The following is a 12408-nucleotide window of genomic DNA, read 5'->3' as shown; positions in this document are numbered from 1 at the left end:
CCAGGATATCAGTTCAGGAGTCACTACCCAAGTATGATGCAGTACCCAGCGGTGTGATGTATCACTGATTACCGTTCCAATCAACAATTTTCACCCGGACAAGCTGGATGAAACATCTACCTCCTACTATAAGAGTATAACCAGACCGTCCGGTACCGGCGGACCGGCGGTCGGCAGAGCCGGAAGGGAACGGTACCGTTGGCTGTATATACTGATATGAGTATGCCCAGACTCCTGACCGCCCGGTACCGAACAGTCCTACTCGGGAACGTCTATTGTCCGCCTGGCCTGGTGCCTGAAGCCTGGAGGCGAGTGATATCTCGAGAGGCGACAGTTACTGTCGTCTGCCTACAGCCCACTACACTTTTGCAAAGTTGCAACAGAGAGAAACACCTTGTCTGGTGCCCACCTAGGTTCAAGCCAAACCAACGCCCACATCAGAGACTCAGAGTCAACAAACTGTCCTCAGCTTAAATTGATAGGTATCGGCATGCTATAACTACTACATCCCTCCCTCCTCCCTCCTACCCCTCCTACCCCATCGCCATCTCCATCCCCATAAAACAGAACCAACAAATTGAATCAAAAAATCTATAGCAACAAAACAGAGACAAAGAAAGAAAACCCTATGTAGAAGATAAAACAGAAGCGAAAGAAAAAATGAAGCGAAAGAAAAAATGAAGCGAAAGAAAAAATGAAGCGAAAGAAAAAATGAAGCGAAAGAAAAAATGAAGCGAAAGAAAAAATGAAGCGAAAGAAAAAAAATGACGACAGAATAGAGAATAGAGAAGAAAAAAAGAAATAGAGAAGAAAAAAGAAGAGATAACAAACGAGTGGAAGGGTAACTACAGTACAATACACACACACAAAAAAAAAAAGAGAGCCCATGAAGAAATCAACATTAAGCCTGCTCAACATGAGAACCCCGGGTCGGCGGCCAGTCAGTGTAGTAGCCACGCGGGAGGGATATCCAACTCGAAAGAAGAGAACAACAAACAAATGGAAGGGAAAGGTGAAGGAAACAAAAACGAATCAGACTAGAAGTAAATAAAAAAAGTATGGACTTGAATGTTAGAATGGTTAGATGACGGACAAGTGGTATAAGTACAAGATCAATGAAGAATACAAGCAAGAAAGAACCCCTAGTAAGACATGAAAAACAAAGCAAACGGAAAGGAAAAAGAAAACGGGGAGGAAAAAACATAGGGAAATGCTCGTAACCCAAGCGTCCACTCACATAGGAAGACTCTTCTTTCTTGAAAAGAGTCCTCCCTCCTTCTCCTTTTTCGCCCCACCAGCAGCACCAGCACCACCCTCTTTCTTGAGTTTGAGGGCCCTACCCTCGTCGTCAAGGTACTTGTCTTTCCAGATCCAGCTATTTCCAACCATGCTGACGCCTTTGCCCTCCGCCATACGATAAAACTTGGCCGCCTTCTTCATGTCTTTCTTGCATCCGACTCCGTTAGCCCAGCAGAAGCCAGCCTCCGAGAGTGCATCCGGGTCTCCCCATTCTATACAACCAATGGTTAGCGATCAACGAAACAAAAACAACCGGGATAGCAGGTGAGAGAAAACTTACTGCCTGCAATCTCGAAGCAGTTAAGCGCCAGCCCCTTATCCATCTCGGTTCCCCATCCGTTCAAGTGACTGACGCCCAATTCATATATGCTTAACGCAAACTGAGCACGCCTGCCCTGTTTTTCGATAAAAGGTACATTGACAACCCCTTTCTCGTCGTCCGCAACTTCGCTACTAGCAAGTTGTGTGACCTTCTTCAACCACTCGACTCCCTCCCTCTGGTTCGGCCGCATGCCCCAACCGTGGCGGCAGGCGAGTGCGTAAAGCAACATACCGGTGGGGTGTCCACCATGCGCTGCGCACCGGAGATGGTAGGTCGATTCCTGGAGTGCTCCTTTCTCGTGCAGATCGATGCCCTTGGACAGGTGCTCGTCCGCCGTCAACACTGCGGACGGAGCAGGTGGCAACCGCGGCGACCTTGGGGGTTGCACGGTAGGCGTCGTAGATCCGGGCCCTCGATTGTCCAAACGTGGTGAAGTAGGGGCAGGAAGGAGCCGTGGCGGTGGTGAAAGCATGCTGCCCTTGGGTGGCGAAGGAGACATTGAGGGGCCAGGATGGGGACCCTGAGGATGGGGACCCTGAGGGCGTGGTCCGCGGTTTTGCTGCTGTGGTTGCTGTTGGTGCTGCCGCCGCTGCTGCTGCTGGCCCTCGGCGCCGGGATGAGAATCCTGGAATATCACAGAATCACGTCCCAAACGACGTCCCCTGGGGAGATCAAACTTGGTATACAGGTAAGTGGGTGCTGGTCCGTCCTGTACGGTATCCCCTGGTTCCCCGTGAAGCAAAGGGTCATGATCATATCCCATATTCGTAGTATCGATGGAAGGCCTATGCTGTGAGTCCATCGACGGTCTACCACCGAGTGGCCGGGAAAAGTTGAGTGGTGGTTTCCGCGTTCCACCGATGGTGTAGATGGAGTTGACATCCGACGCCGCTGACGCACTGCGCTCCATCTTCCACGGATTGGGTGAATAGATGGGCGAAGTTATGCCCGGTTGAATGGTATTCTGTGAATCAGGAGTTGCACACCGTTCATCGGATATCATCGGGAGAATCGACGGCGGCTGGGGTGACGGTGAATTCCGTGGGTAGCCACGATCACCACTGGTCTCCAGCGAATTCTGCCTGGCCGGTAGTGAACCTGCCGACCCTTGCCGATAGGGCGCATATCTCGCCTTCTCGGACTCGTTCGAGTTCTGCCGACTCGGAGGTCCAAAGTGTGAATCCGACCCCCTGGAATCGGTCCGGACCGGTATCAATCGCTCCGAGTTCCTGGAATCGGTCCGCACTGGTATCAACCGGTCCGAGTTCCCGGAGCCGGTCCGGAGTGGAGGTAGGAATCTGCCGTTTTCGGCAGAACTAACTCTGGGAGGTGGACCATAACCAACCGGACTGGTTGTATCTTGCCGGTACGGTTGGTACTGTTTAGGCGCGTACAGAGCCGGTTGCGCCGCCGGAGCCTGTCGGTAATCGTCGCCCGAAGGTTGCCGATTTGGTGGTGCCCGTTGAGCGCGCAATCCAGGTTGTGACTGCGTCCTGTTGAACCCGGGGTGTCCCGAAGGACCCGGACTAACCCTCCTGTCTCCTCCTCCTGGCATCATGTTCGGTGGTCCTGGCCTTCCTCCTGGTATGAATCCCGGTCCTCCCATTGCAGGCCTTCCTCCGGACACATACGGTTTTCCTCCCGACCTCTCTGCTCTGTGGCCCTCCCGCATGCGTTCATCCATGCCCGGGACACCTTGTGCAGGAAAATGACTTCTGGTCCCTGTTGGGCTGACCTCCTCCTCGTCGTCCTCCAAGTCGTCGACGGACGCCAAGACGAGCTTGACAGATTCGCGGGTAGGAAAGAATTCAGCTCTAGCCGTCTGTGGTTGCGGCGCCTGCTGCAACTCTTCCTCTAATTGCGAGTGTCCGATCGTAGGCCTGACCGAGTCCCTCCCTTCGTTGAACTCTTGTCTGACGGCTTTGGGAGCACTCTGGATGTCAGGTGGCCCTACAGTGTGAGCACCACCGAACCCAAAAGAAAACGAGCCCATGATCGAGGAGTCCCGGTCATTCGAGTACATGCTATCGCGGTCATCACTACTATCGTTGGTGAGAGTACTGAACCGAGGCATGCGCATCTCGACGGGCTCCGGTCGTGGCGTCGGTGGTACTTCCGTCCGCTCACTAACCGAGGAATCGCTGCGTAGACGGAAGCCCTGCTCTTCGTCTATCGGGGTGGGATAATCTGGTCTCCCGGAGTGTGGCTCTTTGAATTGGGAGTGTGACGGTACATCACGCTCGGTAGTGTGCTGCAGCTCCTTCTTGAGCATCCTCCCACGGTAGATGAGCTGACCCAGTGGAGACACCTCGGGGGTGAATTCGCCGGGCCCATGCTCGTGTCGGAAGGATCCGACAGTGCCCGCGGTATGGGCCCTCTCGGGCTGCGGCATCTGCTGAGGCCGAGTTTGCATGTTTAACGATTATGTCCACGGTTCTCCAAACTGCAAGAGTGGTGTATAATGAGCGAGTGGGGTGGTGTGTATATCGACGGTAGGCGCGTCGGGAACGCGGTAAGGGAGTCGGCGGCGGAAACGGAAACGAAGGAACGGGACGACGGGCAGAAGCTGGACGGATGCTCTATCGTGTCCGGAAAGGTGGGTAGACTAGTTGGGTCAATAGAAGCGCATGCTACTGTTGAGGTATGAAGGGGTAGTGAAGGAGTGGCGGCGACGACGGAGGACGAGTGGAGCGAAGGGCAGCTATTGTGTTGGCAGCGACCGTGTTGGAGTTGGAGTTGGGTTTCGAGTTGGAAGGATGAGAAAGCAGACAGCTGACAGCAAGATGTGAGCATCGAAGTAGGGGAAGCCAATGACGTTCCAGCGCCGTTCGTCTGAGAATAGATAGCGACTCCAGGTGAGATCGGGATCGCGCTGACTGAGGAGAGGAAGAGGTAGGAAGTGACTATCGTAATGGGGCTGTGGAGTACCTAGACTTTGTGGGAGCTTGTTGTTGGTCTGGGGGAGGGAGTGGGGGAGGGGGGACTTTGGTGTGGGTTGAAAGCAAGGAGGTGGTAGTGGTGGTGGTGATGGTGGAGGTGGTTGCCAGGTGAATGCCAGGGGTCGGGGGCGAGATGCAGGCACTAAACCACTTGTTCGCCGGATGAGGAGGCGAAGAGAGAGAGAGCGAGAGGGAGGAGTGCGAAAAAAAGAGCTGAAAGACGAGAAACCTCACGATGCGCGTTGGATGCATGTATGCACCCCGACTCCGCGGGTGTCGGCGGCCCCCTTCTCCTTAGGCTTCTTTGTTCGCTTAGAATTCTCACTTCGTGCCCTTCGTCGCCTTCGTCCCATCATTTACACGCCGAGTAGGCAGCCGAGGAATATGTGCTCTTCGCAATACAATTGAGCCACGCGGAATAGAATTCAGCTCTTTCCCGCCGCTTGTTGTGTACTCTACTTGGGGTCGCTATGCCCATCCTCCCTTCTCCACCTATTTCTTTGTCGTTCTGACATCTGATTGGGGAGGTTTCGCAATTTCTAGGCACACACTCTCCAGCCAGGGCCCTTCAGGCTTCCGCGCTCTCCTACGTCTGTCACAGGGAGGGAGGCAGGGAGCAATTTAAGTTAGCTTCGCAACGCAATTAAGGGTCTTGACAAGCACTTTCGGACTTAATTGCGTGCGTGCGATCGTCGACAGAAGAGAGCGCCGGGAATCGATATGTAGAGTAGATAGGCAGCCTTCATGTGTAGAGTTACTTCCGATGCGAACGCCCAGCGCCCGGCGCCGAGGAGGAGAGAGTGGTTATGCGCGGTTGTGAACAGACCGTCCAAGCGGACCAGCGCACGCTCCCATTCCGCGCGGCGCACGTAGAAAGGAAACAGATTCCTCTATCTGTCTCTCCCTCCTCCTCCTCTCTCTCTCTCTTCCATCTTGTCAAGCTGCTCCGGGAGGAGGAGGTGGCGCCAGCAATTGCCATCGCATCGCACCGTACATGGTAGTTGACCATCGTTGGGCATGCATGTACTCAGTCCGCAAAACGACGCCTCCCTCCCTCGCCATGTACTGCCATGTACTACCGGTACACAACTAACAATCCGCAGGGGAAACATGGCCCCCTGGCAGGCGGGTGTGGCTGGGGCACTGTTAGCCGCGCGATTGGCGGCCGCGGCGAGCCTGTAATTTTCCGAGTCCGCCGCCGCCGCCGCCGAGCGCGGAGGAGCCTCCGGATGGATTTTGTGTACGAAGAGGGGAGTCGTGCGATGCTGGGTGCATAGAGTACCGGTACCGGTGCGTCCAAAACTCCAAGTCCCTGCTTTGGTATCGATCTACCGGTCTACCGGGGGGAATTTGTTTCCAGAACATGGGAGTGAAACTGGGATCTTCATGAACCCTCGAAGCTCGAACGCTGTCGGCTGGTGTCCGATACCTACCTGGTACTCGTACAGAACTTTATTCGTATAATTCCATAACTCATAACTCGAAAAGTCCAAAAGAACAAAATTCCTTCCATCCCACCACGGTCCACCACCAATTCTAATGGATGCAGTGCCTACCGTGTAGGCACCGGGTCATGACTACCGATCGACTTCAAACGGATGTTTGCACTAGGTACGTATAAACAGACGGCAAACCCCTTACCAAGTTACCAAGAGCAAAACACCGAGCGCAAACCACGTTTCTACACACATATACATATCGAGTACCTAGAGAAGCGCTAGAGCGCTAAAAGACCCCCTCGGGCCTCATCTCCTTCCCGGCGCCGGCGGCCACCAGCACGAGCACCAGCCGGAGGACGTCACCGGTTCGGAATGGTTCCGTGGTTCGGGCCCGTGAGAAAATGGCCGTGAGAAAACGTCCGTGTGTGGGTCTGCGCGGGCCCCATCCATCCATCGCGGCGGGAAGCTGGAAGCCAGGTGAACTACATGCCGGTCCGTACACTGTCGCCGTGGCATGTTATGTACGGCTGTACGATTAGCAGTATGAGGTATGAAAAATAATAGCAGTATCTTCACGAAATGCGGCGTCTGTGACGGTGGGGGCCAACATTTACCGACTATGATAGTGATAGGCAAGAACAAGATACCGACGCCTCACCCGTGTCCCCCGTGTCCTCCTAGTTAGCAAACATACCTAGCACACATAACACACATGGCAAACATAAGGTTCCGTCCGTCTCTAGAGACGGAATACCTAGATCGGACCAGATCGCTGATCCATCATCTCCCAGCAAATCGATTCTCGAGCTCTCAACAACTGAATTCGGCCCGAGCACTAGCCCTAGTTCCTCGGGGCCAAGAAGTGCTAGAATTGTGAGAGAGATGGAGGGAGGATCTTCATTGGAATTTGGCTTCATTCCATCGGGACGAATACCACAGCGCGCACGACTGAGCTTGTGGGTGCGCTGGGGGGATGCGCTGGGCAATGGGTATAAAAGGCAAGGCAAAACAAGATAGTCCTCATTGGGGATTAGGTATGCGAGACCGTTGGTTTTCAATTCCACGGTACGTTCTTGAAACTCAACTATATAGTGAAGTAGGTCGAAAATCCATCCAATCCCATCGAGAGAGTGTGTGAGAGAGAGGGCTTCGGTGAGATGTGTACCGGTATATAACGGGTAAATACTCCAGTCCCAACCTCTTCGGTATAACGGGTAGATACTCCAGCTCCGACTTATTCGGTATAACGGGTAGACACTCGAGCCTCCGAACTCTTCGGATTGCTCAATACTCGCCACTGGGCAGTAGGCGGGAAAAGAAATAGGAATATGAGCCAGAGCGAACTGCCGTCTCACGCCTCTGCCCCGCTGACTCCCGAGCCGGCAATGGTCCGCGATGCCTGCCTTTCCTAGTGGGTAACCGCATGCGCAATTACGCCGTTGAGCGTTCTCGATGTGCGACCGACCGGCGGTTGGGAACATGAAGGATGGATGATGGGACGATATGCACATCCATCCATCCATTCCCCGCCGTGCCCCGCCGTCTTTGAGAAATTGAGATTCCGGCAGTTCCTCCACCGTAGGTGCCGCATTCAGGTATAGGCTCGCTTTGGGAAGGAGTCGTCGGCACGGAAACCACTCGCACGCACAATGAGATGATGGACTTGCACGAAGATCCGCATGCATGCTCACTCGACCACATGCATCCTCTCGCTCCGAGTCCTCCAATATCATCATAAGCACGCACTCGTCCCGGCCTCGGCCGGCTGGCAGATCTCTTCCCTGCAACCGTTGCGTTTCACCAGCCAGCTACGGCACTCATGGTAGGTACCCGAAATAGCAGCCCAACACGCGTTCGTCCGCCGTTCCGCCACCGTCCGTCCATCCCGTCCAGTCACGTATCCGCCCGCAGCCCTGTCCGCCCATTCCTAAAACCCGCATATGCAGCCCACCAACAAGGCAAGAGCGATACTGCATCTAGCAAGACGCAAGACACATGGGTGTGTGCGATAAACAAAAAGGAAAAATAATAAACCCGTCCAAACAAAATTCCGCAAGCTGCTGCTGCTGCGCCTACCGCCGGGCGGGGTAGTTGGCTGTCTGTACGTAGCCTGTGAAGCACAAGAACGAACGAAACAGAAATCATACATCATACATCATACATAGAACATCAGAGAATCGACTGCGGTCTTTCATACCCAGTCCATCCCCATCGGCCCCAACACGACACCCTCCCCACCCCACACACACACATACACACCCACGACTGACTCACGCCCCGCAACATCATCATAATCCTCACGCGCACGTTTCGCTCCGAAGGAGACAACTTCCTTTCCCCCCCACCCCCACGGGTAGACAGACAGACAGACAGACAGACAGACAGCAGAGATGTCACGACCTAGCCCTCGGCCCGGGCCTACCCCGCCTCTGTACCATGACCACAGCAGCAACAGCGGCAGTCCTCCGCCGGTGCCGTGGTACTCCCATCCGCGCTACAACTTCCTGAAGCGCCACATCGGGCGCAGCAGTCCCGGGCACAGTCCGCCGCCACTCGGCCAGAGCCCGCCGCCGCCGCCTCCGCCGCCGTTAGGATCCCGTCCCGAGCCGGCGCGCGTGTAGTAAGTCCCGTCCCAGCGATCCCATTCTCCCGTCTCTATCTAGCATCCATCCCGCTCTGCCGTCTCTAGCACGCTTTTCTTTTTTAGCGCTAATCGCTCCCAGCGTGAATGGAGCCTACTACCCCAACTGGCGAATCTACAAGCAGGAGACGCCTAGTTCGCTGCCGCTCAACCTGATCTCGCACGTCTACTACGCGTTCGCGTGGGTGCGCACCGACGGGACCGTTTACCTCTCTGACGAATGGGCGGACTCACAGATGGAAGTGGACGGGTCGCCCGGGTGCCTTCGGTCCTTCGCGGCGCTCAAATCTCAGTTCCCGCACCTAAAACTAATCCTCTCGATCGGCGGCGGCGGCAAAGGCAGCGAGCCATTCGCGGCGGTAGCCGCCAACCCCCAAGCCCGCGAGATGTTCGCGCACTCCTCTCGCGAGCTGTGCCTGTCGTACTCGCTCGACGGGATCGACGTAGACTGGGAGCACCCGGCGGACGGGCGGCAGGGCCACAACTTCGTGCTGCTGCTCGAAGCCCTGCGGCGGTACCTGCCCGCGCCATATATCCTTACGAGCGCGCTGCCCGCGGGGGAGTGGGCGCTGCAGCACATCGCGCTGGCGGACGCGGCAAGGTATCTCGATTTTATCAACTTGATGACGTATGACTTCTCCGGGCCATGGACGGATGCCAGCGGTCACCACGCGCAGCTGTATGCGCCGCGCAGCCCGCACAACGACGCGGCCGCTACGTCGTGCGCGTCCTCCGTCACGTATGTCCGCGCCATGGGCGTCCCCGCGCACAAGATCATCCTGGGTATTCCGGCGTATGGCCGCAGTTTTCTGGGGTGCAGTGATGTGGGACAGAGATGTGCGGTGCATGGCGGTGATGATGAGGGCACTTTCGAGTATAAGGACCTGCCGAGGCCCGGCGCGAGCGAGCATGTGGATATGGGCCTGGGCGCTGCGTACTGCTGCGGGGGCGACGGCGGGTTCGTGAGCTATGATAATGCACAGACCGTGAGACAGAAGGCGGCGTATGTTAAGGATCAGGGACTCGGCGGGGTGTTTTATTGGACAGCAACGGGGGATGCTAAGGGGAGTAGGAGTCTGGTGGAAGCGTCGTTTACGGCTCTGCATGCTGGGTAAGAACCAGACGGAAGGAGGAGGAGCGGGGAGCGGGGAGGATATGAGGGATGACGGATTTAATCGGTGTTTTCTTCTTCTTTTCATCTCGTTTTACCTTTTACTTATTGTCTTTGGAGATTGGAGGCGGGTGATATCGTGTGCTTAGTTGAGCTACCACAAATGAATTCCGGATTTCTCCTTCTACCTAGTGCTCTACAGCGGAGATGGTATACACAAATACCAGCAGAATCATTGCCCAGCCGTTCAAGCATAACGATAGGAAAAAGAAAAAAAGTCCCGGAAAACCAAACCCCCCGAAGGAAAAAGAAAAGGTGTAGCCTAGGTTCGGTCCAAAAGAAAACCATAAAAAATGTATCATCTTTCTTAATGTGAGAGTTGATCTATCTGGTAGGGTAACGGCGGCGCGTATGTAGGGGTAATACATACAGCCTCCAATCGGGGATCTCAACAACTGACCCATCCAAAGCCCCCCTTGTCTATACCAGTGACTCGGTGTGCGCCGGCGGCGGTGGGGGTAGCGATGGAGGAGCGGTGGTGGTGGTGGTTCCCTTCTTGGTAACGTCATCCTGTGGCTGATCTTTGAGTCCAATACTCCTCCCCCTCTTCCGTCCAAGCAAGCCCACCTCAAGATCATCATCATCCTCGATGAGACTGCCACCGTCCTCCTCGTCGTCGTCCGACTCGTCGCCGACGAGAATCCCCAGATCCTGAATCGCCTCGTTCCTCAGATCCTCATCCTCTTCATCGTCGTGCGCCAACAACCCCTCCCTCTGCTCCGCCCGCTCCTCAATCTCCAGCTGGCGGGCCCGCTTCAATGTCCGCGTGTAGATGACCCATCCCGTGATACCGCCGAGCACGAGCCCGCCCGCAATACCGCCGTAATTCGCCGCCTTCGTACGCGCATCCATCTTCTGCTCTGCGGCTGCGAGCACTGCCAGTCTCGCACCGATCCAGATGTGTAGGAGTAGCTTCGGCGTGGCGATGGCAGTGGCGAAGGCGAACGCCCACGGGGTGACGGTGGGGAACGTCGACATGGCGCCATTGGAGATCGAGTAGGGGAGCGGACACAGACGGATCATGCACAGAAGCTTGACGCCGTCGTGCTTCAATGTAAGACTGAGTGCGGCAAAGCGTTTATCGGTAGCGACGAGGCGGCGCGCAAAGTCGCGGAACATGTATCTGCAGCAGAGAAACGCGGTGGTGCTTCCGAGGAGGGTGCCGGAGGCGACGACGAACCAGCCTTTGGGGAAGCCGTAGACGAAGCCGGCAAGGGTCACAGAGGTGCTGTAGCCTATCATTGGGGGAAACGCGGAAATGAAGCATAGTGCGAAGATGGCGAGCCAGCCCACACGCGAGGAACGCAACTTTTCCGAGATGGGCAGCATAGCGGCCAAGATCTGCGTGTGGAACACCAATGTGAGTATTCCGATAGTGGCGGAGGTAATGAATAGCAGGCTGAAGATTATCTGCTGGGCGAGCGTCATCGAGCGAACTCGTTTCCGGGCCCATCGGAATAGCTTTCGGGCGCGGGATTTGAGTTTGCTGATGCGACTACGGCGAGAGCGTCGTGACGACGCAACCGAAGCTGCCCTCGGGGGACGCGACCATCGTGGCTCGAGCGGTGGAGAGGAGTGATCGGCAGGGGAGTAGAGGGCGCGTGAATGCCGCGGGATTTCGGAGGACATGGTTGCGGGACAGTGGGATGTTGGTGGGGCGGTAAGATAGTTGGGACGAGGGAGGTATTTGTGGACGGGTAGGTAGGGAGGTAGGATGGGAACGATGATGGTGGCTGTGGGGAGCTCGAGGCCACCGGGGTCTCGCGTGGTTTCAAACTCAAGGGTGGTAGCGACAACCGGAGGGTGGGTAGATTTGTGGGCCGGTTAGTGGCCGCTGTTGCAATCAGAGCGAGTGGTGGGTTGAGTGTTAGATAGTCGAATACCTAGGACCGAGGTGTGTTGCAGGTAAATTTGACGGAGAAGAGGAAGATGATGGTGGTGATCGGCGAAGGGCGCGGAGTCGCGGACTGACTGGAAAGTCAGCTGGTTGTGGTAGCAGCGGAGGAGGAGTGGTATGTAGTAGTAGGAGTGTCCGAGGGTTGCACTTCTCAACCAGCGACACTCAATCTTTTCTTCGCGACTGCTGTTCTTCGGACGAATGTATGCTGCTGCTGCCGGCCTGCCGTTGCTGAGTAAACAAGTTCTTCCTCCGGATGTACCGGGAGCGGAGACAAGAGATCCGGTGGAAGCGGAGGTGGAGTAGTGGGTGGTGTTGGTGATGATGATTTGATGCAAGCAGGTAGGCAGGCAGCACATAGGCCCAGAAAAGTGGGGTAGCTACCTGGCATTGATTAGGTAGTGCAGGCAATAGTATGGGTACTATGGAGTGCGGCGAATGGAAATTTGCCGGCTGCGAAGCATTGCTACATATCATGGTTGGTATATACGGGCTGTCTCCCTTCTCGACCTGCCGGTCCGAGACTCGAGACGTATAATAGAGTAGACGGTTCCTCTTTGACTCTGATGTTTCTATTCCATCGCGACCTCGGACTATGGGCATCAGCGACCAGGCGTTTGCGATGACAGGGTTTGTCATGCGATGGGCCTTCTAAAAATGACGACGATGCTGAACAAGTAACCTACAGAAACGGTCACTG

The 12408-nt window shown here is 55.6% G+C and overlaps 4 protein-coding genes across 4 annotated transcripts; 1 reads left to right on the top strand and 3 right to left on the bottom strand.

The window, feature by feature from the left end:
* Positions 1-533: 533 nt before the first annotated feature.
* BZA05DRAFT_173621 (uncharacterized protein) lies at positions 534-1076 on the bottom strand. Its single transcript, XM_051479221.1, has one exon. The coding sequence runs from the start codon at positions 916-918 to the stop codon at positions 592-594; it is 327 nt and encodes a 108-aa protein (XP_051335946.1). The 5' UTR covers positions 919-1076; the 3' UTR covers positions 534-591.
* On the bottom strand, positions 1076-4142 carry BZA05DRAFT_173610 (uncharacterized protein). The gene is made up of 2 exons (XM_051479220.1): positions 1580-4142; positions 1076-1511 (listed from the first exon to the last, which is right to left on the bottom strand). The coding sequence occupies exons 1-2, from the start codon at positions 4032-4034 to the stop codon at positions 1234-1236; spliced, it is 2733 nt and encodes a 910-aa protein (XP_051335945.1). The 5' UTR covers positions 4035-4142; the 3' UTR covers positions 1076-1233.
* A 4420-nt stretch (positions 4143-8562) lies between these two features.
* Positions 8563-9928, top strand: BZA05DRAFT_409682 (glycoside hydrolase). Its single transcript, XM_051484818.1, has 2 exons — positions 8563-8619; positions 8723-9928. Exon 2 carries the CDS (start codon positions 8877-8879, stop codon positions 9753-9755), a length of 879 nt encoding a protein of 292 aa, XP_051335944.1. The 5' UTR covers positions 8563-8619; positions 8723-8876; the 3' UTR covers positions 9756-9928.
* A 65-nt stretch (positions 9929-9993) lies between these two features.
* BZA05DRAFT_173594 (uncharacterized protein) lies at positions 9994-11657 on the bottom strand. Its single transcript, XM_051479219.1, has one exon. The coding sequence runs from the start codon at positions 11438-11440 to the stop codon at positions 10232-10234; it is 1209 nt and encodes a 402-aa protein (XP_051335943.1). The 5' UTR covers positions 11441-11657; the 3' UTR covers positions 9994-10231.
* Positions 11658-12408: the final 751 nt, after the last annotated feature.

This window comes from Tricharina praecox, assembly GCF_024521635.1.
Source record: "Tricharina praecox strain CBS 144465 chromosome Unknown BZA05scaffold_30, whole genome shotgun sequence".
In the NCBI taxonomy this organism is placed as follows: Eukaryota; Fungi; Ascomycota; class Pezizomycetes; order Pezizales; family Pyronemataceae; genus Tricharina; species Tricharina praecox.
This window is presented reverse-complemented; position numbering and strand designations above follow the sequence as displayed.

Excerpts from the sequence above, each read along its gene's own strand:
- BZA05DRAFT_173621 (XM_051479221.1), bottom strand. The coding sequence starts at position 918 with ATGTTGAGCAGGCTTAATGTTGATTTCTTCATGGGCTCTCTTTTTTTT.
- BZA05DRAFT_173594 (XM_051479219.1), bottom strand. The coding sequence starts at position 11,440 with ATGTCCTCCGAAATCCCGCGGCATTCACGCGCCCTCTACTCCCCTGCC.
- BZA05DRAFT_173610 (XM_051479220.1), bottom strand. The coding sequence starts at position 4,034 with ATGCAAACTCGGCCTCAGCAGATGCCGCAGCCCGAGAGGGCCCATACC. Across the intron at positions 1,512-1,579 it reads CTGCTTCGAGATTGCAGGCA|AATGGGGAGACCCGGATGCA; the intron begins GTAAGTTTTCTC and ends TTGGTTGTATAG.
- BZA05DRAFT_409682 (XM_051484818.1), top strand. The coding sequence starts at position 8,877 with ATGGAAGTGGACGGGTCGCCCGGGTGCCTTCGGTCCTTCGCGGCGCTC.